The sequence below is a fragment of the Arvicola amphibius genome, chromosome 5 (genome assembly GCF_903992535.2).
Source record: "Arvicola amphibius chromosome 5, mArvAmp1.2, whole genome shotgun sequence".
Classification (NCBI taxonomy): Eukaryota; Metazoa; Chordata; class Mammalia; order Rodentia; family Cricetidae; genus Arvicola; species Arvicola amphibius.
In genome coordinates, this window is record NC_052051.1 from 85,625,028 (window position 1) to 85,651,759 (window position 26,732).

General features: G+C 43.2%; 1 protein-coding gene and 1 pseudogene across 2 annotated transcripts; both read right to left on the reverse strand.

Moving 5' to 3' along the window:
* Positions 1-26,332, reverse strand: Riok3 (RIO kinase 3). Of its 2 annotated transcripts, none has more exons than XM_038330153.1 (13): positions 26,108-26,332; positions 20,599-20,714; positions 19,748-19,893; positions 19,554-19,661; positions 19,234-19,343; positions 16,819-16,962; positions 11,090-11,217; positions 7,559-7,756; positions 6,887-7,046; positions 4,161-4,241; positions 3,981-4,070; positions 3,110-3,217; positions 1-1,536 (listed from the first exon to the last, which is right to left on the reverse strand). In XM_038330153.1, exons 1-13 carry the CDS (start codon positions 26,168-26,170, stop codon positions 1,429-1,431), a joined length of 1,560 nt encoding a protein of 519 aa, XP_038186081.1. In that variant the 5' UTR covers positions 26,171-26,332; the 3' UTR covers positions 1-1,428. The 2 variants fall into 2 exon arrangements, with proteins under 2 accessions (XP_038186081.1, XP_038186080.1); XM_038330152.1 differs by having other exon boundaries at positions 19,748-19,896.
* On the reverse strand, positions 12,806-13,604 carry LOC119814431 (annotated as a pseudogene).
* Positions 26,333-26,732: the final 400 nt, after the last annotated feature.

Below are 26,732 nucleotides of genomic sequence, written 5' to 3' on the forward strand. Positions count from 1 at the left end.
TAAAATGATCTCTTCATTTTTAATTTCTTGAAAGGCAAGTTCACAGCACACTACAAGCAATGGTTTGAAAATGAGTATGTCAAGAATGAAAACAAAGTTTTAAATGATTGTTTCAAGTGAATTCTCTGGAATTTCTGTACAGCCAATAAATAATTAATCATCATTTAAATCTTTGTTGCAAAGTAGCAAACATCTCAGAGTGGGATGAGTCACCTAAGTCCCACTCCACTGAAATGCAACTGAAAGCAGCATAACAGAAACAAAATAGTCCTAGAAAAAAAAACATATCTGGCATTTTAAAATAATGTTAAAATCTTTCAAACATAAATTACATTTATATTTTTACTCTTTATAACCAGACAGAGTTAGGCTGTGTAGTGGATCCAACCTGACTCCTGAAACTGGGGTAATAAAGAGGCTAATAAAGTAAGAGCGAGCAACCCATGTCTTCCAAAACACTCTGCTTTTTCAGAGCAGAGGCCAGCCAGTGTAAGGACATCAGGCCAGACGGCTTGGCGAGTTGAGGAACTCGTCACTTGAGTTGTTCTGCACACAAGCTTTGTTTTGCACTTATTGAACACCTCCCATTACTTTGCTCTATTTCTCTGCAAACAACTAGCAATCAATATGTGAACAATTTTAGGAAACTGTAAACTGAAATTTGTTTCATTGCCCTCTTAAAATATATCAAATATGATTCTTATATTCTGCCCTTCCAGATATTTTGCATTTTCATTAAAATGTAGATGAGTTACATCCCAAACACTTAACCTAAATGAAGAAAATCCAAAAGTTAAATTTTCGTTAGTTAAAAAATCCTTCTATACTTATGTTTCAGAAACCTGTCATTTTCCTGGATATGAGATGGAAATGTAGAATTCCATACATTTTCATGACATACCAATAAAAGGTACATTGCTTATATCTATTTCCACCATCCATTCTGAAGCCAAATCCCCATTTCTACCACCCACTAGGGGTCTTAAAAATCACAGTCACAGCCTAGAAGAGAAGTTGAGAACTAGAATGATAGCATTTATGGAAAGACGCACAGAAAGCCGGAGGTGAGAGGAGCACGGTGCAGCCAGCAAACCTCCCCATCAGTGCCTCAGCTCCCCCACGCTTGGAAATACTCCCTACACTGAAAATTTCTCATCAAGATATATCATATCATGAGTCGTGTAAAATCCAAACTCCTTCAACTAGACATCTATACTTGTTAAAGAATACTATCCTTTCTGTGAGATGAGAGGTAGTGACATTTTATTCTTTCAATGCCGAGTTAAAAATTCCACAGATCTGGCACCTGGGTTACAGTGGTAAGCGCAGGAGCAGCACTGTCCACTCCTGCTTTGGTATTCAAGTCACCCACACTCGCTGGCTCGGCAGCTGGCGATCACTGCTGTTGGTGGAGAGCAGGGTACTGTGCTATTCTGCAGACAGCACAGGTGGACCTCCGTCATCTTTCAGGAACGAGGCTGCTTTCCTTCCGTTCTTCTGAACATGATCTTCATTCATTTTCTCCAAAGCTTCTATCTATAGAACCAATATATTGAATCCAGCCATCAAGTTCTGGCTTTATATGTATGTACCTAACCAAAACAACCAGTGGCGTTTTTCCTCTCTAACACTCGGCCATTCCTAATGATGCTGGTCTTGAATTAGAATTTCTCTCTATTACCTCCCTTCTTCCTCTCCCCACCCTGTCTGTGCCTGTGTGTGATGTGTGCAAATATACCTGTTTACCAGGGTTAGTGCTGAGTATATTCATGAAGCCAGGAACTAAACTCCAGTCAGTCTTGCTAGGCACTCTGTAAAGCTTCTATTCAGCAGTGCCTACACCAGCGGACTGAGCTACCAGCTTTCTGCTACTTCCTGCCTGGCCTTAGGCTCCTCCAGAGCTTGACCAAACTCAAGTCACACACGGGAATTCCAGAACAGAACAGACTCTAACTACTCTCTGCTTTGTGGGTAAAATGCTGGGAATAATGAGATATGTTAAACACACACACACAATGTTATGTGGATATATATATTTAAACACAGCATCTCACTATGTATCCCTGACTGGCCTAGCCCTCTATATAGACCAGGCTTTCTGCCTCTTTGTTTCTGTGGCTCTGGCACTACAATGAAGGCATATACCTACATGTGACTACTTCTAGCTTAATATGTTCTGCTAAGGGAAGGTAGTCCTTGAATTACTCTTTTTATAATACACATATATTATTATATTAATATAATAAATTACATTAATTATAATATAATTTATAATTTTTATAATCCCCAGTCACTTTCTGATGTAGGAGGGTCTTCTTTCTATGTGTTGCTTTCATTGGTCAAATAAAGAAACTGCCTATGCCTTTTTGATAGGGCAGAAAATTAGGTGGGCGGAGTAGACAGAACTGAATGCTGGTAAGAAGGCAGAGACAGAGAGCCACCATGGAGCCAGCTAGGTCAGACATGCTGAATCTCTCCCGGTAAGCCACAGTCATGTGGTAATACACAGATTATTAGATATGGGTTAAAGCAAGATATGAGAGTTAGCCAGTAAGAGGCTAGAACTAATGGGTCAGGCAGTGTTTAAATGAATACAGTTTCTATGTTGTTATTTCCGGGGCTAAGCTAGCCGTGCAGGAGCTGGGCGGGACAAAAAGCAGGCCTGCTGGCCCATCAGTACAACCTTCCTCACTCTTCTAACAGGAGAAGTAAGAGTAGCTGGGAATGTGCTGTTGCCCATCTTTTCTCTTTAGACCCCTGGCATGGAACACACTATGTACTATTAGGCCATGCTGCCCTGGAACTCAGAGATCTTTCTGCCTTTGCCTCCTGAATGTTGGGATTAAAGATGTGCGCCACACCCAGCCTGCTGGCACCCATTTTAGCCAAACTCTGATGAACTCTATGAAGACGCGTTTAGGGTGTGTGTGTGTCAGGGGAGGGGGTAAATTTCATGTCTGAAAAGAACCATGTAGAGAGAAGGAAGATCCAAAGTTTGGGGGAAGAGCGTCAGGCAAGCCCTGAGCTCCTCTGGGCAGCTCTCTAGCAGCAGCCGCAATAACAGCAGCAGCAACAACAACAAGCAGAGAATTGTGCACCAGCCACTCACCTCAGCTAAGAAGTCAGCTTCATTGTCGGCTAGGATGTTCAAGCCGGAGACAGCATTAAAGAGCTCCCACTCATTGAGGGCTTCCTTTACTCCTCCTTTCTGGAAGAACTAGCAATGACACGCAAACGGTCAGAACAGTGGCAAGGCTCTCACAGCTAGCATGCACGAGCTGCACTATACTCCTTCACTATTTGCAGCCACTGAGGTTTCCCTCTCAAGGTTAGCTAGCCCAGGCTCTACACAACATTGTCTGTCTGCAGTAACTCTTCCACTTCCTGGTACCTCTTCTTCAGTTATACACATGGTGCCCTATGTACAATGACTGCGGACAGATGCCATGTAGTCACCAAATGCCATGACTTACAATTTTTAAGCAGGTGCACTGGTCAGCTACAGTCCAAAGTTAGTCTCTCACTAGATCTGATGCTAGCAAGTCCTTTTCTTTAGAAATGGGAACAAGATGGCACCTAACTCTGTGTTTAGAAAGTGAATTTCAAAGTGTTTTCACTCTACCTTGAAGCGACAGTGAGCAGACAGGGGACACTGTCCCACTGAGGAGACCGTCCTCCTCCTAAGAACAGGAACAGGAGGAAGTATGTAGGCTTCCAGCTTTGGTTTATGCATTACGCATACATTAAGTCTACTCACTCCTTAAACAGCAGCAGACAAACCAAAAACTTAATCTGTTAGAAATGGAGGTCACGTGAGTCATGGACTCAAGAGTATATGAATAAATCAATTCTGAAAAATTCTTCTTTATCTCCTTATCCTGAAGGCAGCTGGTATTCCTTCAATTTCTACAAATATAGTTTTCTTAGGAGAAAATATCTGAACTTGTTACATCCTTTAGAAGACAATGCTTTGCGCTTACCTGTGAAACATTCCTACAGTCCCGGAGTAAGAACTCCAGGCCATGAGGATGGGTTGGTTCTACAGACTGGCTGACGTCAATTAACCAGACCTAGTTAACACAAAGCACAGGCTAATGGATTACACTCACTAGTTTACACCAGAAAATGTCCCTGCATATGAACTGAAATGTGCCCCTTACCTTTCCAGCATGCCACAGCATGTTGTACTCGCTGAGGTCAGCATGCACAAGGGTACATTCGCTATATAATTGCTGCATCAACTGTGAGAAGGGAAATGAAGGCACAGTTCTAATATTCCTCTATTAAATCAATTAAATTACTAATTAAAACTCTTCCTTTTGTATTTATTTTTGTTTTGGTCACACTACTCTGAACCCGAAGATGCACACACACATTCTACAGCTGAGTCATAGCCGCAACCCAAACCCTTACTTGCCTCCTCTTTCTCCTAAAATCCAGTGCTGCTGCCGTTCTGTTGCTGTATTAGCAGTGTTTAGAATGACAGATAGCAGGACACTGTCAGGATGTATGTGTGCCATTTTACTTCCTTGCTGTGACAGCTGAATCTGGCTCAGATTCCAATGGCACCGTTACATAACCATGGTACCAAGGCAAGCCGCTTCCTTCTATAAAAGGACAAGTATCCATGGAGCATACACAATTTCAAGTGAAAATGTATTATTTCCTGCTAGTGATGGTGGAAGAGATGTTCTTCTCTGTGAGCCAGTGTATTGGTGTGTAGCCTAGGATGGTCGTAAAATCATGAACTTTCTACCTTAGATTCCCAAGTGCTGGGATCCCCAGTGTGTAGCACATGTGGGTTCCAGCCTTTTAAATTAAGCAGCATCATATACTCATGGTTAATGATGACCCCTACCTCTCCATTTGCCAAGGTTGGTTTGCTACCTCCAAGAGAACTACACACAAAAGTTCATCATGTCATCTCTTTCCCAGCCCCCCACTGCCCAAAATATCCAGAAAAGGGTTTCTTTTCTTTCACTGTTCTCTTGGCAGTGGAAGGTGGTTTAACCTCTTTAATTGTATCTCTTGTGTTCATAAATGTATTCATGTGAGGTGGAAATGTGCATGAATGTGGATCCAGAGGTCCATGCCAGGTGTCTCCTCCTACTACTGTCCACCTCCGTTCTTGAGACAAGGTCTTGAGACCTGGAGCTCACAGATTCAGTAGACTAGCTGGCCAGCAAGCCCCTGGGATCCTCCTGCTTTCTCCTCAGGGCTGGGTTAAGGCACACACCATAATACTGGCTTTTTACAGGGATACTAGGGGTGCAAATTCAGGCTTGGGCTCACACAGAAGTATACTGGTTTCAAATCCACTCCCTGCCCCAAAGTTCCCTGTTTGCATTGGCGACCAGAAGTGCTGTGATGGAACCAATGCTGAGGATCTCTGTACCACATCTTAATAGATTATTGGATAGTATTTTATATTCACATTAGCTGCTCCGTGTAGACACTGTGTGACTCACAAACACAGCAGAGGAGGTATGAAAGCACTGAGGACGTTTTCTTAAGCTGCAGGCTTCAAATTTAATCCAGCTGTTCCTAAACACAAGGGACTCAAGACTCCCGACACGGGCTCTCAGACTGCAGTCCCTGCACCCTGCTACCGCCACTGCCTATCGCCTCAGACTGCAGTCCCTGCACCCTGCTACCGCCACTGCCTATCATCTTCAGTTTTCACCATCACGTCGCCATCATGATGTCATCTGCTTTCCTGACTTCTCAACAGCAGCTGAAGGCCCTTTCTTTTCTTTTTCTGTTTTTGGTTTTTCAAGATGAGGTTTCTCTGCATAACCCTGGCTGTCCTGAAATTCTAGATCAGGCTGGCCTCAAATTCAGAGATCTACTTGCCTCCACCTCTCAAGTAAGTGCTGCGATTAAAGGTACTCAACACCATGTAGGCCCTTTCATTACGGCTAAAGAACCGTAAGTCATAGGGAGTCAGACTTGACTGAAGAAGTTGTGTGAAAAACGGTTTCATATTCTACGACTGAAGCTTGCTTTGGCTCCATGAATATCTTAAAGTTTTCTTAAACTATTCAACAATGGCCTTCAACTTGCAACCCTCTAGCTGTACCTGCCCAAGTTGTAGGATTACAGGCAGCTCTAGTTTTTTAAAAAGATTATTTCTGTTTACTTTGTGTGTATTTGTGAGTTCCTAAATGCACTGTATATGCATCAGATCCTCCGGAACTAAAACTACAGGTGGTTGTGAGTTACCTGACTTTGGTGCAGGGAAACGAACCTTGTCTTCTACAAGAGGGGCATGTGCTCTTGATCATCTCTCTAGTGCCACCCCCTTAGACAGTGTCTTCATATATAGTCTATTTGACTGAAGCTTAATATGTAGACAAGGCTGGCCTCGAACTTGTGACCATCCTCCTGTCTCTGTCTTCTCAAGTGCACAGGTGTGCACCACCATGCTTGTCTAAAAGACAACTTTAGTGTCAACAATCCTTCATAAAGTTGTTTATCCTTATTTTATTTATTTATTTATTTATTTATTATGTATACAATATTCTGTCTGTGTGTATGCCTGCAGGCCAGAAGAGGGCACCAGACCCCATTACAGATGGTTGTGAGCCACCATGTGGTTGCTGGGAATTGAACTCAGGACCTTTGGAAGAACAGGCAATGCTCTTACCCTCTGAGCCATCTCTCCAACCCCATCCTTCTTATGCTTAAAAAATATGATTCCATAATTTTTAAAAATTATTACCATTACTAAGATAGGTTCTTGTGCTATGCTCCGCAGGTCGGCTTTGAACAGCTGGGTTCAAGTCCCTCAGCCTCCCAAATAGCTGGGACTACAGGTACACTCTAACCTGGGTGGAAAAAATGTACTTACAAGTCAGTGCATAGGAGCTATAAAGGCACAACTTACATGGAGAGTCTGATAGTAGGCGTCCTTCATTTCTTCACTACTAAGCTTCACTTCTTTTAATTTAGGGGCTGGAACTTGATCATGGCCAATGAAAGACATAACTAAAATATGCTTCTTAAGCTGTACAACTGTTGGACAAGGAATTCCAGCCTTCTGCATTCTGTACAGAAAGAAATGATTAAGAATAAAAAGATCAGAAGGAGAAAGCATGCCATTAATTCAACAAACACCTAGCTAGGGCCTGTGTTGAGCTGGTGCTACACTGTACACAGGAGATATGGGAACACAAAACCACTGATAGGAAAGCTGACAGGTGTCACGGCATGGTGTAAAGGTTGGCACAAGTGTGGCAGGTGCCCTGCCTGTGCTGGGAGTCTCCAGAAAGACTGTTCAACAGAGAACTTTCATACAAATGACAGGATATCTGGGTAGATGACACCTTAGTTTGCCTTGAGTGTCAATTAAGAAGAAAAATGGCTTTGCATTACAAAGTATGAATTCTGGTTCAAAGTATGGAGATGCTTTCTGACAAAAGCCCTGGAAAGCACTAGGAAGCCACAGCCTTTGTTATTTCTGTAAATCAGCTCAAAAGACAGCGTGGGTCTTGGCCTGGCTAGCAGCCCTGACACAAAGGGATTCCCAAGGCCCCTGCAGCACCGCTGCTTTCTTTACCTGGTAAGATTGTGCATTTCTTTCTCTGCCCACATGCGGATGATCTTACGTGGATTTAGTTTACTGAAGCGATCTTTAAACCTGAAATCATCTTTAATGTATTTGTCACGGTTCTTAAACTCATTAAGGGTTGTTTTAAATACCTTGATGGCACATTCGGTTGGTATAGCTGTACCATCTTCCTTGTCATCCTCCAGGCTGAAAGGAAGAAGAACAAAGCCAACAAGTTACCGGCGGGTGCACAGTAAGCCGGTCTCAGACTCCATTCCACTCAAGTATGCCTACTTTGTTTCAAACTGTCATCCTAGTTTGTCTTTTTTTCTTTTTTTTAAAAAAAGCCTTCAAGTTTTATCTTAATAAAACATTTGATTTTAGGGGGTCTTGCTATGTTTCCTTGGATAGCTGGAATTCCTAGATCTAAATGATCTTCTTGCCTAAGCTTTTCCAGGATCTGGAACTTCAGACAGACACTGTTGCTCTTAGCTAATTTTGTTTCTTTTAATAAAACAAACTTTCAAATGAACTGCCAGATATTTTTCATCAATCTACAATATAATGTTCTGTATTTCATCACTATAGAATCAAGCTTGACAAATAATGAGGAAATATTCTTCCTAAAACAAACTCTTATGACCTTGGATGCTTTGGGAGCAAAACTCAGCAAAATTAACACTTAGAGCAGTCTTTTACAAATAATTCCTTCTTTCTTGGCAGATGGGTAGAGTAAAGGGCCCTGCCCTGTGAGTATCTGAGGGCGGAGAACAGAGAAGCAGTACGAATGGCTCTGGAAGAGCAAACATGGCTGTTCCCGGTCATGTAAACAGTGTTGACAGAGACTCGGGAGCTGCCTGAGGAACATCAAACACTGCAGTTAAATCTTGGCTAGAGAGAGGAAATGAAGGTGCAGATGACAGGCAAGAGGAAGGCAAGTTGCAAAGAGCTTGGACATTTCTCCAAAGTCAACAGGAATCATGAAGGCTTCTGAATACTGGTACTCTCAATAACACACTTCATGAAGATCAAGTGACCAGAGTTCAGGAGGAGCAAGAGAGGCAGAGGCTGGGGCTGACTCAAGATGTTTGACTCCCCTGTGCTAATTAGAAAGGAAGGAGATGGATGGAATTATAGCATCATTTACTTCTAAATGCCTGCAGGTATGCTAAGCTGGAAAAGAAAAGAAATGCCGCCAGAGACTGGAACCAAATTAACCAGCAACCTCTTTCTGTACTACACTCTAACAGTTACTTCTCCATTCAGTCTCAAAACGCCAGAGTCCTTTAGCAAGCTCTCCTCCTCCTGTGCCTCCATGGCCATGTCCTCTATGGAGGACATTCACTTTTCTCTACCTGGTCCTTGAAATCCTGTCTGTGATTAGGGTATGTACCATCATGCCCAGCTCCTTCTCTCTCTAGAATAAGGTCTTGCTGTTGCTCAAGTGCATTCTAAATTCCTAAGAAGCTGGGACTACCTATGTGTATCCTATCCGGCTTCATCTGCCCAGCTTAAGACCCTTCTTAACCACATCTACTGTGTTTAGAGCATGCTATTCCTGTACTTCTAATGTTTACTGTCAGGTAGAAGTATACAGCTGTTGATTAGCACAAAACGGACATTATGTAATACAACTATAGACGGAGCTGAAGCCTTTACTCCAAGCCTGTGGCTGACTCCCTCCCTCCCCACCTGTCCCAGGACAATTGCTGTCTTTCTCGAGCTGAGGACACACACAGTGGTGGCCAATCTTGGTTCTCAACTTCACTATATTTGTCATCAACTGAAACCCAAGCAGCTGGGAGCACCTGTGAGGGATTTTCTTGATGTGATCATTTAAAGAGAAAGACCCACCCCAAATCTAGATTACACTCCTGGTGGCAGCCCACAGAAAGGACAAGGAAGGCCTGCTTGCCCTCACCCTGGCAAGATCACCCACCTGCTGCTGAGGCATCCCTTCCCTGGTGTTAGAACCCACTTCTTCATGATGCCAAGGCAGACTGAAGAGCAGCTGCTCTCTAGGATTCCCAGGGACTCCAGCGCCAGATCGAGACAGCAGAGACATCAGTCTCCTGGACCAAACAACTATCGGGTCCTTGGCCTTTCCATCGGGAAACAGCCATTGTTGCACTAACAGACCAGAGCTTGAGGAACTCTAACAAATCATCCCTCTTTAAAATATATACATATGTGTATGTGTATAATTCTATCATTTCTGCTTCTTTAAAGAAGCCTGATTAATGCACATACAGAAATCTCTATAGAGAAGCAGCTGGAGATAGTGTGCTATGTACTTCAACTAGCTTTTTCCAGGGTTCTCCTGTCTCCACCCCATCCTACCACAGGGGCACAGGCGAGCTCCCGGGTCCTACTGTTTCCACCCCATCCTACCACAGGGGCACAGGCGAGCTCCCGGGTCCTACTGTTTCCACCCCATCCCACCACAGGAGCACAGGAGACTCCAGACTCCAGTCTGCACACCTGCACAGCAAGCACTTTATTCTGAGCCAACTCTTCAGACACAAGAAAATATACTGTTTAACTTTTAATCAAAATTTTCATATATAAAAAAAATCCAAGGAAAAAACATGAAATTCAACAACATCACTTGATACACTAGCCGGCTCAGGATTTAAAATGGAACAAATCCAGCTCTCCATTCAGTAAAGTCTTCTACTAACCATTTAACAAAAAAAAGGGAAAAACGGCATACAGCGTTTCCACAACAATTTCATTAGGAATTTAGCTTAAGGGTATAGCTGTAAAATACACTTAAGTTCAAGGATTTTCCTATATATTCCCATAATGTTACTTAAAATAACATGGTGTGGGGATGGAGAAATGGCTCAGAGGTCAAGAGCATTTGCTGTGCTTCCAATTCCAGAAGAAGCAGCTCACAACTACCTTCAACACCAGCTCCAGGGAATCCATGCCTCCTGGCCTATTACAGTCAGTGGTATGTATACACATACACATAAATAAAAATAAAACTTTAAAGGTATAATGCAGTCTAGAAATACACAGTCTACTAATACCTAAAAGTCAAAGGTATGTTAACTTGGGAAAAGATTACTGCATAAGCTAAGTAAACAAATGCATACAAACTTCTGAAAGATTGCACTCAAAATTATAAAGGAAGAAATAAATGCTTCCTAAGATTAATACTAGGAATTATGAAATAAGATCTCATTGAACCCCACAAAGATCCCATGAAATGAGGGTCAGTCTCCAAGTGAGGTTCTGGATCAGAAGTATAAAAGTGCAAATCCTTCCCATACCACCTTTCTTTTTATGATGCTGGGGATTAAACCCAGGGCCTTATGTATGCTAAACATGAGCTCTACCGTTATCTCAAAAACTTAAAAAGAAAAAAAGAAAATGAAAGGCAAAGACTTAATCAGTAAGCACTTGAGTTGTTTTAAATACAAAACAAAAAGTAATGTCTAAACTTTCTAAAAAAATAAATCTACTTGCTATTCAGCATAAATTTGATTACATATAATCCGTCAGTCCTGAGGAGAACGGTGTTTGTTCATTTACCTCCCTCCATATGCATGAAAGACAACAGATTCTTTTCCAGTACTAATACAGCCAGTGATTGTCTCCAGCAATCCAGAGTTGACCATTTTATACATCAGTAAGCGTGTCTTAGGATCAACTGCTTTTTCCTGTAAGAGATAAAGTAAAGTAAATGAAAATGATCATCATAAAAGATTCCCCTTTTAAAGGGCACATGAAATCAGGTTCTTAAAAAAGCATAATCACAATACAGTTCTTTCCTCAGGGGCTCCTGGATTTCAGCTCCAGCGCCATTGAGGCTAAAGAGTTGGGTTTGGTGACAGTCCCAAGTCTGGACCATAGAGTCACTGTTTCTGTGTCAGACCTTAGGGGTCAGAGATTCTTCTTTCTTCTTTTTTTTTATACCTTTCCAAGGATGGGAAATTTATTCAGATGATGGGAATTCATAGGTGCCATCACAGGGTATGAATTAAAAGGTAGAAATCTCACTCTTCCTTGTGCCTTTCTCTACTGCCTAACTGATGCCACTGTGTCTGTCACTACATTTCTGCTGAATGGAGCCCCAGGCACTGGCCACACAGGTAGCTGCTTGGTATCTTCAGAACACATTACAACTTCCCCATTCAAAAGCAGTAGCCATATTTCTTGAGCTACGATGGCGATTCTCCAGTTACTTCAGTACTTTAAAAGGCTGCAGCAGCATGTGAAACAATTTCATTTCATTAAAAAAAGTTAAGAAAGGTCTCCAGGAGATGGTGAGGTTTTTTTCTCGTCTGGATAGAGGTTTGATTTGCCCTTGAATGTTCCGGGATGGAGACTAGAGGAAAGCACAGCGTGTGGAGGTCTACTCAGTGTGGTTGTCTCCCTCAGTCTCATCGTCACCATGCACAGAGAGCAGCATACTTGCTTGCAGAGCTGAACTTAGAGGCTGGGCTCCCCTCAGGTCTCTCCGGCTCAGGTGCAGATCTCGAGCCTTGATCTTTGTTGCCTTCTTTCTGGTTCAACGCCTTCCAGTCATCTCTGTTGATGGAGGATTCCCATTGGCTAATAAAGAAACTGCCTGGCCCATTTGATTGGCCAGCCCTTAGGTGGGTGGAGTAGACAGAACAGGAAGAAGGAAGTGAGGTAGATGGCTCAGTCAGATGCTACGCCTCTCCTAAGTTAGTCAGACTGCCGTGCCTCTCCTCAGAGAGAGATGCGATGAAGCTCCAGCCCAAGATGGACATATGCTAGAAACTAAATGGTAAGGCACCAATTCGTGGTGCTACACAGATTATTAGATATGGGTTAATCAAGATGTGAGTAAGAGGCTGGAACTAATGAGCCAGGCAGTCTCTTTATTAGCCAATGGGAATCCTCCATCACTCTGTTCCCTCCATTCCAGGACCGCGACTGCAGCTCCCAGTTTGGCCTCTTAGGACACTCACCCCATCTACTTTATTCCCATCTTCCCTCAATGGTCCGTCCACAGAGGGCTGAGCTGGAGCTACTTTCCTCCACCACTTGTAGGGATGGCTGCTCTGTGTCTGAGCTGAGATAGAGCAGGAGGGTTGGAGCTTCGCTTCTCCCATGCATTCTCCTTTGGTGGAGGGGCTGACATCACCTTTAGAGGCTGATCAGCTGATCAGGTTTAGGAGGTTCAGAGGTTGGAGAGTGACAGTCTTCTTCTTTTTCTAGAGACTTCTCACTCTCCCTCCTTTGTGTATTTCAGGGTCAGAGATTTCTTTTTTTTTTTTTTTTTTTGAAAATGTTAGCATTTAATTGGCCTCCCTGAATGGCTTCAAGCCACCAGAACACAGGCACCTCCAACACCCTTTATCTTCTCTTCAGCTCTTCTGCTGAAAAATTTGGCTTTCACGATGACAGGCTGCTTAGGAAGCTTTCCCTTCCCCACAACTTTGTAGTAGCCCGATCACACGACGTCAATGATGGGAGCAACTCCAGTCTTGTTCTTGGCAGCGTTGACCCGGGTCTGCTCACTGACCAGTGTCCACAGTTTATCCAGGTTGACAGTCGGGCAGAAGCTCTGGTTCCTCTTTAAGTGGTAATGCCTCATACCAACTTTCCCGAAGTAACCTGGATGATATTTGTCGAAGTTGATCCTGTGATGATGCATGCCTCCAGCGTTCCCACGTCCTCCTGGATGCTTGCGGTGTTTACCAATGCGGCCATGGCCGTGGCTCACGTGGCCCCGGAGTTTCCGGGTCTTCCTCAGTCTGGATGGCATGGCGGTGGCAGAAAGGAAAGAGAGAGGAACCCGCGAAGTATCGCGAGGTAGCAAGTGTGCAGGGTCAGAGATTCTTGAGGAATAGCTCCAAAGGGATGTTATGTGCTGACAGCAGTGCCATAGGAACCCATTTTCAAAGGTCAGGAGCCAACGAAGGACAAAACCCAGGATGGCAGAGCATGGTGCTCATGAAATGGAGTGTTTGAATGTGGACATAAGGCAAAGACTGTGTGTGACTCCCTGGCCGGGCCCACCCTGCCTGCTCTGAGAGAATCTAGAGATGAATACGCATCTGTTGTGCCTCCTCACTGTCCTCCTCCAGTTCACCGTAAGCTCAGTGCGCAGAGCAGGAGGTGCTCTGATGCAGGACGAGCCTCCTGCAGAGTGGCTTTACCTCCTTCTCATAGACAGTGCTCCTGGCTTCTTAGCTGTCTCCCCACTGCGGGAAAGGAGTCTCTTCGAGAAAAACCACCCTGGAGTCCTGCACCGTGCGTTTGTACTCATCGTTCTCCCTCGTCCCAGAAGGATGCTGACATAGACAAGTACAGAAGCAGCGATGGGTCCTGGGTGGCACTGTGGCTCCAGGAGTGTTTAATATCAAACTCAGAAGCCACAAGACACACACCTGCCATTAGAATGTTCCCCCTGAGCTCTGGTAACCTCTAATTTTGTCCCGAGATAAACAATTAGCCCCAGAGGAGAAAACAGAATGGGAGGCCATCCCCACAGCTCCCCTTCAGAAACAGAGCATGAGAAGGGGCTAGAGGAGCGAGGGGGTCAATTTACCTGCTGTCTTCTTCTTACTGCATCAGTGCGCTCCTCCCCAGCCTCCACCCCATCCAGGTCCCTTTTCTAGCTTTTATAAAGGTAGAACTCATAAAACACCTCTGGAGTATTTGAGGCTGTGAGACAACAGCTACTCCCTTCCAGTCCTGATCCAGTATCAAACTTGTGACATCCTGCCCTGTATACCCTATGTAGTCCCCTACCTCCTGAGCCTTGAAGAAGGGCTCTTTACTATTATTTTTTTTTTACTCTATTACTTTCACATTCTGTCCTTAAAAAAATAAACTGGAAATTAAAACACATCAAACCCAAACACTGGTTTAATTAAAATTTTATTTTACCAACTAAGTTTAAGTAGTTCTCTCAGTAGTATTATTTTTAATTATATTAAAATTTTTGTTTTGTTATCATTATTATTAATAATAATAATAATTATAGCCATCCTTTGGAGCTAGAGCTACAAGCAAGCAGTTGTGAGCTGCCCAATGTGGGCGCTGGGAGTCAAACCCCAGCCTCTGCGAGAACAATGTGTCCTTGCGTCCGCTGAGCCATCTCCAGCCCTTGCACGGCTTTTTAAAGGGTTTAGTAAATTCACTTTTAAAAGAGTATACATTATCTTCATTAATACAAAAGATTAGTGTTTTAAAGAGTTGAGTAATTTTGTTATTTCCAAGATATGATTATCTTCATTAATGTAAAACATTAGAGACTATTAAGTCCAAGTAGTTACAAGTATCCATGTAATAGGCAAAACTTTTTTTTTTGTTTTGAGCCCGGATTTCTCTGTGTAGCCCTGGCTGTCCTGAAACTTGCTCTGTAGACCAGGCTGGCCTTGAACTCACAGAGATGCACCTACCTTTGCCTCCTGAGTGCTGGAATTAAAGGCATGTGCCACCACTGCCTGTTTTTTTTTAATCATTATTATTTTTGCTAACTTTTAATTATTTATTTATATTTTATAGATGAGTACTCTGCATATATACCTGCAAGTCAGAAGAAGACATCAGATCCTATTATAGATAGTTCTATCCCACCATGTAATTGCTGGGAACTGAACCTAGGACCTCTGGAGGAGCAGCCAGTGCTCTTAACTGCTGAGCCATCTCATCAGTCCTGGCAGAAATTTTTTTAAAAATCTGGAACATGCTGGGTGGTGGAGATGCACACCTTTAACCCCAGCACTCATGAGGCAGAGGCAGGTGGATCTATGTGAGTTCAAGGCCAACCTGGTCTACAAAGTGAGTTCTAAGACAGCCAGGGCTGTTACACAGAGAAACCTTGTCTAGAAAAAACAAAAAAACAAAACAAAACAAAACAAAACAAAAAAAAAAAACAAAGGGAAAAAACAATTCTGAAACGTTTGGGCTGGATGCCTCAGCATCCGAACTCATATCTGAGAGGATCTCAGTTCAATTCCCAGCAACTACATGTAAATTCACAACTATCTGTAACTGCAGTCCCAGGGGAGCCAATGGCACCAGGCACCCACATAGTACAAAGACACACATGCAGACAAAACACCAATACACATAAAATAAAACAGATCTTTAAATATCCAGAGCATTCAACTAAATACACAGTATATACTGTAAATAACATAATCTTTTAGGGGAAAAAAACTTTATTCCAATTAATTCACGAATGCTATCACTCAGATGACTTAAGGAAGCCATATAACCATGTGCTCAACTGCAAATTCCCTATCATCTCCATGAACTTCTATATAGACATGGCATTCTGAAGCAATATGATTATTACTTAAAAAAATAATAGCACCACATGCCTTTAATCCCAGCACTCAGGAGGCAGAGACAGGCAGATCTCTGTGAGTTCAAGGCCAGCCTGGTCTACAGAGTGAATTCCAGGACAGCTAGGGTTACACAGAAAAACCCTGTCTCAGGGGGAAAAAAAGTATTACTAAAACCTATTATTATGGTTTAACTCAGTTTACACATTATACTTTTGTAACTGATTTTCAAGCCAACTAATGTAATCTCTCTCTCTCTCTCTCTCTCTCTCTCTCTCTCTCTCTCTCTCTCTCTCTCTCTCTCTCTCTCCTCTCAGACAACGTCTCACTAGTCTAGGATGGAAATCAGAGCTGTTTCCCCATTTTACTAAACACTAGCAGATTAACCTCATACAGGTCCTGGACACACTCTAAAACTTGTGGAAGTGTAGGAAATCAAGGGCCACCAACTGCCTCTGCTAAGCTGCATAGGTTCCTCAAGGGACGTGGTAAGTGATGTCAGAGCTTGAAGCTTAATATTACTACTTCCACTGAAGCCTCTGGTAACAGCACGGCCCAGAGTGTGTCTAACAGTTACCCGAAACCACACACCTGGCTCCTGGGGTGCACTAGAAGGTGAGCCAACTACAAATGGCATCACTCCTGGAGGCTGAGCTCTGGTGCTGTTCTGGGCACTGCTTTCAAGTGAGGGTCATACAGGAAGAGTGACTTCACCTCCTATGCCAAATCCTACATGCCTGGCAGCAGAACTTCTAGAAACTGGAAACATCATGTGGGTTTGGAATAACTTATTAACTATTATGTTAAGTAAAAAAAAATGCCCAAAAGAAAAGTCACTAGAGTAGGATTGATTTGAAAAGCCAATTTCAGGAGAGTAGGGGAGGGCAGGGGGGAGGGTGGATCATGAAGTTTTGTTTTGCCCCCCCCCCCCACAAACAGTAGTTTCTAACATGAGTTTCCCCAAAGTGATGGAGCGCTAAGAATGCTTACAGCGGTAGAATGTTCCTTCTTCTCATGGACACGGGCACTCCGACGCTCTTCCGAGTAGGCATGTTGTTTCAAAGCATTGAAAACGTGATTGGATAGTTTTAAATCCATTCCAATTCCATCCCCTACCTGAAAGCCAGGTGCAAACTGACAAAGACAGAAAATTAGCAATTCAATATTTGTATACAGGAAAGGTGCTGAAACAGCAGTGTGAAGTCAGTCCTGTGGATTTCCCACCCAGCACGTGACTGCATGAGGAAACAGGAGCCACAGGCACCACAGGGGACATAGCTCCCTGACACATAGAGGAGCAACACCAAAGGCAGGCACACTCTATGCAGAGAAAACACCTTACACAGTGAAAGTGAACGACTCTCAGCATTTGCTTTGTACCTTGTTTTTATGCCAAAGAACAATGTTATATATAAAGCCTACACTGACCTTACCAGAGAAATATAATTCCATAATTATTTTTGAAGACTAAGTTGCTATAGTAAATTATACCAATCACTTCAATGATAATTATAGAGCTGCACAATACACTTAGGTAGCCTCTAGCCAACCTATGGATATTTAAATTTGAGTTAATTAAAATTCAGTTCCTTAGTTGCACCAAGTGTTTAGTAGCAAAGACAGAGACAGGCAACCTTCTGTCATCACAAAGTCCTGCTGAACAGAACAGTGTTCCAGGGCCACAGAACATTCCAGACAAGATACAACACAACCATACTGAATAAGGTATTTCCTTAATAAACGTGTACACTAAGGTCTGCGTATTTCTTACTGACCACAGCATTTATGAAAGAGAATTTTTTTTTAAGAGAATGCTTTTTAAAAAGATTTATTTACTTATTTGGGACTGGAGAAGTGGCTCCCCAGTTAAGAACCCTTGTTGTTCTTCCAGAGGACCTGCGTCAGTTGCCAGCACCCATGTCAACAGGTTCAAAACAATCTGTAACTCCAGCTCCAGATCCAGCACCCTCTCCTGGCTTCCACGGCACCTGAACCTCTCTCCCTCTCCCTCCCTCATATACACGTACCACACTACAGACACAAATAAACAGAAACACAACCTGAAAAACTCTATGTGGATGCTTGTTTTGTCTGTATATTTATATGTGCACTACGTGCATGTCTGGGGCCCATGGAAGCCAAAAAAGAACATCAGATCATCTAGAACTAGAGTTAAGGATGGTTGTGAGCCACCAGTGGGCCCTGGGACGTAAATCCAGTCCTTTGCAGGAGTACTCTTAACTGCTGAGCTCTCTCTCTCCATCCCCCAAGATTTTTAGTTTTAAGATTTATTCTTAATTATGAGTAGGTACGTATGCACATATGAATGTCCACAGAGGCCAGAGGCATCAGCTCTCCTGGAGCTGGAGTTTATAGGTGGTTGTGAGCCACCTGATGTGGGCGCTAGGAATCAAACTTGGGTTCTCTGGAAGAACAAGTGCTCTTAACCACTGTGCCATCTCCCCAGCCCCTGAGAAACACATTTTTTTTAAATAAAAAAATATTATTTTTAACTTTAGAAAGGTAGTTCCAAAAGCATGGTGCTGGGTGGAAGTGGAGTTCAGTGGCTTGCTCAGCAGTCACAAGGCACTGCAGCCAAGCACCAGCACCAAAGTCAAAAAGTCTACAAAGTATACACATGTCTTCCTTCTGTTCTCACCACTGCTGTGTTTGGTATTCTAGTGTTGTTTGTCTCTTCATTAGTTTTTACTCTACTCTGATTAGACCACAGATGAGAAGCATTTACAAAATACGATTTTGTAAAAAATAATGTACTAAGGACTAAGAATTCATTCATTCATTCTCTTTTTAAAGACAGGGACTCATGTAGCCCAGGCTAGCCTTGTCATCACTACGTAGCCAAGGATAACCTAGAGTCCCTTATCCTCCCTTCTCTCCCTCCCGAGGCTAGATTACAGCGTAAGCCCCTGTGCTCAGCTTTACTAGATTACAGCATACGCCACTGTGCTCAGCTTTACTTCTAAATCAATTAGGTTTTGAAACTATCCTCATAGTCTCTATACTTCTAGTGACGGAGTTTTTCAGAGTTATGCAATCTTCTAAAGCATCTCTGTAAGCTGATGTGATGACCAGCACAGGGTGGTGGCAAGGGGATCATGAGTTTGAGGCCAGCCTGACTATGGCGTGAGTCCCATATGAAATAAATAAAATAAACTTAGAAATTTACTGTACTCCATGCAGAATACTGTTGGTTTGTTTGCTTTTGTGTTTTAAGACAGGGTCTCACAAATTATCTCTGGCTGGCCTGCAACTCACTATGTAGACCACCATCTCTACCTCCCAAGTGCTGGGATTAAAGGTGTGCTCCACCAGACCTGGACTAGAATGCAGTTTTAAAAATATAGTTAAACCTTTGATTGAGAGATAATACTTTCTATAACTTACATTTTCCATTCTTGCTGTGTTCTTTCTCCCACATACTACTTCATCATGCTTAGTGGTGATGTCTTTTCCTTTTCCAATAAAGCCCTTTTTTGGAGTAGGAATTGGCTTTGCTAAAGGCAGAAATATAAAAAAAAGAAAAGCCAAAAATATAAAAACAGAAAAGAGTAAATAAAGTCTTACATTCAGCACTGGAGAGACACTTGAATATAATAAGTGAATTATCAAGTGAGATTCAAATCTAAACATATATCTAAACAAGTTCATTGGGACATTTAATCTTTCTCTACCCTTCCCAACTGTACCCCAGAAACAAAAAGCACCTGGTCTGTAGGGATCATCACGAGTGTCCTGCCAGTCAACCTCGTCTTCAGAGCTGTCACTCTCTTCAAAAGGATGCACTTTTCGATAGTTTTCAAATGAAATGGAAACTTAAAAGGTAAAAATAGTTGACTGTTTATTTGGGAGTGTGTATGAGCATCTCCTACCACCCAATGGAAATGTCACAATAAGGTACCTTTGCTGTCACCATTGAACTTTTTTTCTTCACGCCTAAGCTGTGCATCATATTCTCTGTCAAATTCCATCTGTAGCATCTGAGCCAGCATTAGGTCGCTGGAAGTGTCAACGTTTTCTCCAGAAATGAATGGTCCTTCGGCAACACTACTGAAAGTAAGTTGATATAAGCTGACCCGGCATGCTGTGCAAACAGCTACTGACTATGAGAGTAGAAAGCATCTTTGCAATGCTAACATCGCACTGAAGAAGGGTGAGAATCTACCAGCCCATTTCCCAGCTCCTGTTCACTTGGCTAGCTTCAGACCCATGGCAACTCTGAGGAAGCCCCAGCTAGGTGAGAAAGACGGGAAAGAAACTAAGGGTCTGTGGGAAATTTATACTGAGACCCAGAATGCTTTTCATCTGTGGTCTATCAAAGTAGAGAAAAAAACTAATGAAGAGATAAACAACACTAGAAAACTATACCTCAGTAGCTCAACTGTTACAGTAGTAATAGGAACAAAACCTAAAGAAAGAGTGGTTTGTCTAAGATAATGCAGACTCAGAATCTCTTCATCTAAATTGCTTGGGATAAAAAGTACTTATGATTTTGAATTTTTCAGATTTTGGAATGCTAGATTCAGTTAAGTATTCCTGATCTGAAATGCTCTAAGACCTGACATTTTCTGAGTACTTTTTGAGTGTCCAAAGTTTTAGGGGCTATTCAATTCGAACTGAGGATCGGGAATGAAATTCAGTAGAGTCTCTCTGCACTGCTTTCTGGGTGCATTCTTATCATCTGTAAGGGCAGTGCCCAGTCAGAAGCTAAGGGCTAAAGCTTTGTTAAAGCAAGCGCTGAGCGTCACGTACACAACTTCGGGGAAGGCAGCCGCTTCCTCTTCCAGCTGCAGCTCTTTGGCCAGCTCTTCACTCATCACCTCGGTCAGCGGACAGGATGCTGTGTTTTGAGGGGTAGCCCATGGGCACTATTTAACAAAAGAGACAAAACTTTATGATAATGATTTCAGAACTCAAAAATGAGGTTATCTTTTGAGAATTAAACTAATTAAAATGACCAAAACAAGTAATTATTTACAAAAATCACCTTAAAAGAAAGCATCTCTCAGCACAAATCTATTTTTTTTAAGTTACCTTTTCACTTATTTACTCTTACATATCTAAGCACCACAATGCAAGTGAGGTCAAAGGACAACTTGTGGAGTTGATTCTCTCCTTCTACCATGTGAGTCCCAGGAACTGGACTGAAATCAGACTGTCAGGGTGGCAGCAGGTGCCTTTACTCACTGAGCCATATGGTCAGTCCCCAATGCAAATCCTATGGAGGGTAGCGGTAAACTTAAGCAGATGCACTCAGCCTGTTTGGCAGGCATACTCTAAGGTTAGAAAGTACCAGGCTATTACACTGCATTGCCCACCAAGCAAGGAGTTCTTAGCTCAGGCACTTCTCAAACACCTTTCTGCTTATGATTTTCGTACGGGGAGAGACCACATCCCCAGCCACATGGCGCACTCCTGTAACCCAGTGCTGAGGAGCAGATGGAAAGGGACTGCTGTGGGGTTGGAGCTACAAAGCAAGGCTATCTCAGAAAGAAAAAATAATTAATCTTACCAACTAATACAATTCAAATCCCACTCAGAAGTTATGCCTAATTCCAATTTAAGATGAAGACATGCCTCATTTTAAAAAGTGTCAATCCTCCTTAAGATGTCTGAGTACGCTAAAACAAACCAAGAGCATGCCACAAAACCTATATTTCTAAACTTCAGGGTCTGAGATTCAGGCTTGTCAAAGTATGATCACAAAAGAGTAATATTCCTTGGGATTCTCCCTCAAAGACACCACTTTTACTGCTTTCTTAAAACACAGATTCTAGATTTATTTCATATTTTCCTAAAACATCTTATTCATCATCTACTCCTGTCTCGATTCCATTTTCTACAATACCATGTCTTTACAAAACTATAGATTTTACTAGTTATATTTCCTTAGTTAAACTTTTTGTTGCTTTCACTTTCTTTCTCGGTATAAAGAAAGTGAATTCATCCCTTAAATGTCGACGTCAGGATTATCAGCCACAGAACTATCTAACCATGGTGAGGTGGCAAATATCCTGCCTGCCATCTCTGAGACAACTGAGCAAGAACCACCCCGTTCAGGTCAGAACTGACTTGGGTAGGCTGTCCGGGTAGAGGCTGGGGATGATCAACAATGGCAATTATTTTTTTCCTCCTCCTCCTTTTGCTTTAGATTTTTTTAAAAAGAGATTTTATATATATATATATATATATATATATATATATAATATATATATAATATATATATATATATATATATATCATTCTGTCTCCATGTATGCCTGCATGCCAGAACAGGGAACCAGATCTCTTACAGATGGTTGTGAGCCACTATGTGGTTGCTGGGAATTGAACTCAGGATCTCAGGAAGAGTAGTCAGTGTTTTTAACCTCTGAGCCATCTCTCCAGCCCAAATGACAACTATTTCATGCCCGAGGGAACCAGAGCAAGTTTGGTCTGCACTCGGCCTGAGACAGAGAGGTGCACATGGTCCCTTGCACGTACTGACACCCAGCCACTGTAGAGCTAGCTGGTCCCTCCTTACGGAAGGACCACCAGGAAAGAACAGAGACTTCCTGAAGGTTGACTGAAGCTCTCTGTAATGTGCAGAACGTGGCTTCCGTTGGCCCTCTGCTCTTTAACCTAGAAATGCTTTGTCTGGCGTCAGGAGAGATGGCTCAGGGGTTAAGAGCACTAACTACTCTTCCACAGGACCCAGGTTCAAATCCTATCACTCACATTCTGGCAAATTCTTAACTGTCTGTAACTCTAGTCCCAGTGAATTCAACACCTTCGTACAGACATACATGCAGGCAAAACACCAATGCATGTGAAATTCTTAGTCTGACAGTTCCCAAGTCCAGGCTCCAAAAGCAGATGACTTTACTCTCCCAGTCGTGATTCTCATCACAACGGGACAATGACTAACAGTAAGTAGTAGCCACCTCCTGCCCTTTTCATTTCTGGGTGCATCTGAGGTCAATTGTGACTGTCAATATAATCAGATTAAGAAATGCCTAGATTTCTCTCCTTTGGGTGTCTGTGAGGATTCTTTCAGAGACAATTAGACCATAAGGGTTCTTTCTGTTCTCTTTCTGGGTCACTTGGCCACCACAGGAACAACAGCACTGAGTTCCATGGCATGCCAAGTCATGGCACAGCCACGCAACCACAGTCTCAATGCTCTGAAACCCTGAATCAAAGTCTTTCACCTTTTAAATTGTTCTCTTGAGTAGGGCGGTGGTGGCACACACCTTTAATGCCAGCGCTCGGGAGGCAGAGGCAGTGAGTGGGTCTATGTGAGTTTGAGGCCAATCTGGGCTACAGAGTAAATTTCAGGACAGGCTCTAAAGCTTTACAGAGAAACCCTGCCTCAAAAATCCAAATCCATAAATAGGTAGATAGATGGACAGTTAGTTAGTTCTCTTGGGTATTTTGGCTCCAACTACATAAAACTAATTAACAATGTATCTGACAGCCCCTTCCCGCTGAGACTTTACCCATCCTCAAATCTGGTCAAGATCCACCACTGAAGTGTGCTCTTCAAGGTTCTCGACCATAGCAACAGCTCCAGTCTCTGGCTAGCTGCGCCCGAGGGGACAAGCTCCAATGATGTGACTTCCCTGAGCTGCTCAGCCCACTTTATAGAATTCAGCCCTTAACTTCAAGAAAATCATAACCCACAGGAAGACCCTTTCTTTCTAACCACATAATCCAGGACACACGTTTGAGTCAAATGTCTGGGAAAAGTGATCTGGGTCATATTCATCACAATTAATATAAGTTTTTTTGAAGGCAGAGTATACAGCCAATGACTGTCTTGAAACTTGATGTCTCACCTGCCCTTAGTCCTCCTGCCTCAGTTTCCCCAGTGCTGAGATTACAGCTAGTGAACCAATATTGACATTTGATGTGTTTTTAGGTACCCTGGGCTGTCTTTGAACTCCTGATTTCTTGCTCTCAGCCTTGGCAGTGCAGGCACACAGTACAATGCCTAGCAATATGTCACTGACAACTAAAGCCTAAACTTATTATTACTACTCCTTAGTACCCCAGAGTGTTTTTCCTACCACAGACTAACAGCCAGAATACCACATTAGATTTGTCATGTCTCCTATGCTCCTCTTGGTTTTGACTCTCTGGTGGTCATGGAAGTTCCACAGACTAACTTCTGCCTCTCATTTGACACACTACCCCCTCTTGGGCTAGGCCTACAACATTTTGCCTGTAATAGCAGTGTGGTATTCTGTTACTGGTACCTAGGAGAGCAGGTCACCGGGACCCCATCAGAAGAACTATGAAGTCAAAACTTTCTCAACATTACTAAGATAGGCTTTGCTTTTTTAAAATCTCATTCTTTCAACTATAATATAGTTTTCTAGGGTCTACATCAGAACTGATGACATCATCCTGTGGGTTGATTGAATGTGTGCTTGCACATTCAAGCCTTTCAAAATTTTCTAAGGTAGCAAATTTAGGATATAAATGTGCATCATTATTAAATTTAAAGGCTAACTCCATTTTATTTCTCTCTACTGTGTTCTACTGCCCATCTTCAATTATATTTGCTATAACTATGTATCTGTGGGATGAATTATCCCCATATTTGTCAAAAATATATGACAAATAAACATAAGAATGAGTTACCGCCAGGTAGTGGTGGCACACGCCTTTAATGCCAGTACTTGGGAGGCAGAGGAAGATAGGATCTCTGTGAGTTTGAGACCAGCCTGATCTATAAAGTGAGTTCCAGGAGAGGCTCCAAAGCTACAGAGAAAATCTGTCTCAAAAAAACAAAAACAAAAAAGTACCGAACAGTAGTGATTTTTTAAAAATGTAAAACAAAGCTGGGTGGCTGTGGTCTATGCCTTTAATTTCAGAATTTGGGAGGGACAGGTAGGCAGCGTTCAAGCCCAACCTGGTCTACAGTGCAAGTTCCAGAACAGCCAAACAGGCAAACAGGTAAAACAATAATATTCTCAAGTCTCTTCCTCCTTAGGCACTCACCCCTCACTCGGTTCTCCACTGATTAGAAAAGGAAATGGTTAAGTGATGAGATAGGCCCGGTTTTGGTAGTCGGTCTACCCAACAAACTACCAATAAATTCCAGGAACATAATTTTTGAGAAATGATGAAAATGGGATTTTATAGTTCTGATGATATACACTTAGATAAGAAGGTGATGGGCATCATTTATCCGGTATTATTTATTTAGGAAGTGAAAACATTTCTCAGGGTACAATGTTTTCATTGAACTTTTTCTACAACCTCTGTGGATGTTTAACTGGAGAAATTGAAAGAATCTGGTCTGTATTTTTATGGTCTGTCTAATTTTGTCTTTTTATGTCTGTTAATCTTGACCTCATCAACAAGATCAGAGTGTCACACACAAATGGGAAAAAAATGGCATCAAGATGTAAGCATATTCACCAATAGAATATTTGACTCTTCCTACAGGTTTATCAACTTATAAAATCAACTTTTTAAAAACTTAACAGTTGAGCCCGGCAGTGGTGACGCGTGCCTGCCTTCAATCCCAGCACTCAGGCAGATCTCTGTGAGTTCAAGGCCAGCCTGATCTACAGAGCAAGTTCCAGGACAGTCAGGGCAACACAGAGAAACCCTGTCACACACACACACACATACACACAAAGCAAAAACAAATTAAAAAAACCTCTTAATAACTAATTATTCCTTTTCTGTAAAAAGTATGCTCCAATAAGATTACTATGTGAATTACTTACTCTCCCGGGGTTTAAAACGCTGGACCCCCTTCAGGATCTTACAGCCGAGGCATACAAACCTGAAATGAAGCCTACTGTTTTCAGCGATTGACTGCGGTCTTTCCATTCTTAGCAATGACACATTCAGGATCATCCCAACCGATGATCAAAATCAGACGTGAACAGAAAGGAGTCTAAGTTTGCCATTCGAGCGGTAATTCATAATGGAAATTCATAATCATTTTACAGCATTACTGCCTTCTGTAGCTGGAACGGGAAGGCGCGACTACGTTTTTATCTTTACCATTTTAGAAACAAGAAATTACCTAACTGGGATAAGCGTAGCCGTCTGAAGGCAACACCTTCCTAAAGCAATTTTCTGAAAGCTTTCTCGGGGTAGGGCTGACGCACTAGGTGCGGGACGGTCTGCTCACGGCAGGCGACAAACGGAGACGGCAAGCACAGACCCAGCCAGAGTCCCGACCACCCGGGGCGGTCCCCACGGCTTGCCGAGGAGCTTTGGAGACCAGCATCCCGCGGGTGCCGCGACCACCGCTCACCTTACTGGGTCCCCAGGCTGCCGCGGGCCCGGGCTCAGGTGAAGACACTTCGACCAGATCCATTCCGGGAAGAAGGCGGGGACGAGAACGGAGCCGAGAGGTGACAAGACGAGGAGCAGGCTCGGCCGAGGAGACGGGCGAGGCACTAGCAACCCGCTGCCGGTGCCGGAGGTGAGGTGACAGATGGCGGCGGCGGTGGCCGCCTCCGGAACTGGACCGCTCCTCTTCCGCCCTCCTCGCTGGGGCTCTCACTTTTTATTGGTCGCTCGCCCAGGGAGGCATTACTTCCGGTCTCTGCACCTCGGGCTCGTCGGGGTTCAAAGGTCGGCTGGCGAGGGTTCCTGTTGACTCGGTCCTGGCCCCGCGGCGCTAGGTGTGGCTGCCTCTGAGCTGGTACTCCGGGTGCGGGCACCGCCTGCCCGTCCTTTCCTCCTCCCAATCACTAATCTACGTAATCCAGAGCGTGGCCTCCCAACGCTCAGGCCAGGCTGTCTCTGCTCATCCTTTATTTCCCGGGATAATTCGAACCTGGTACGGATTCGGGGGTTGGAACTAGCAGGTTTAAAGAGGGAAAAGGAATTCTTAGGGATTGCGGATGTTGCAGTAGTCATTTAGGGGCCGGTGT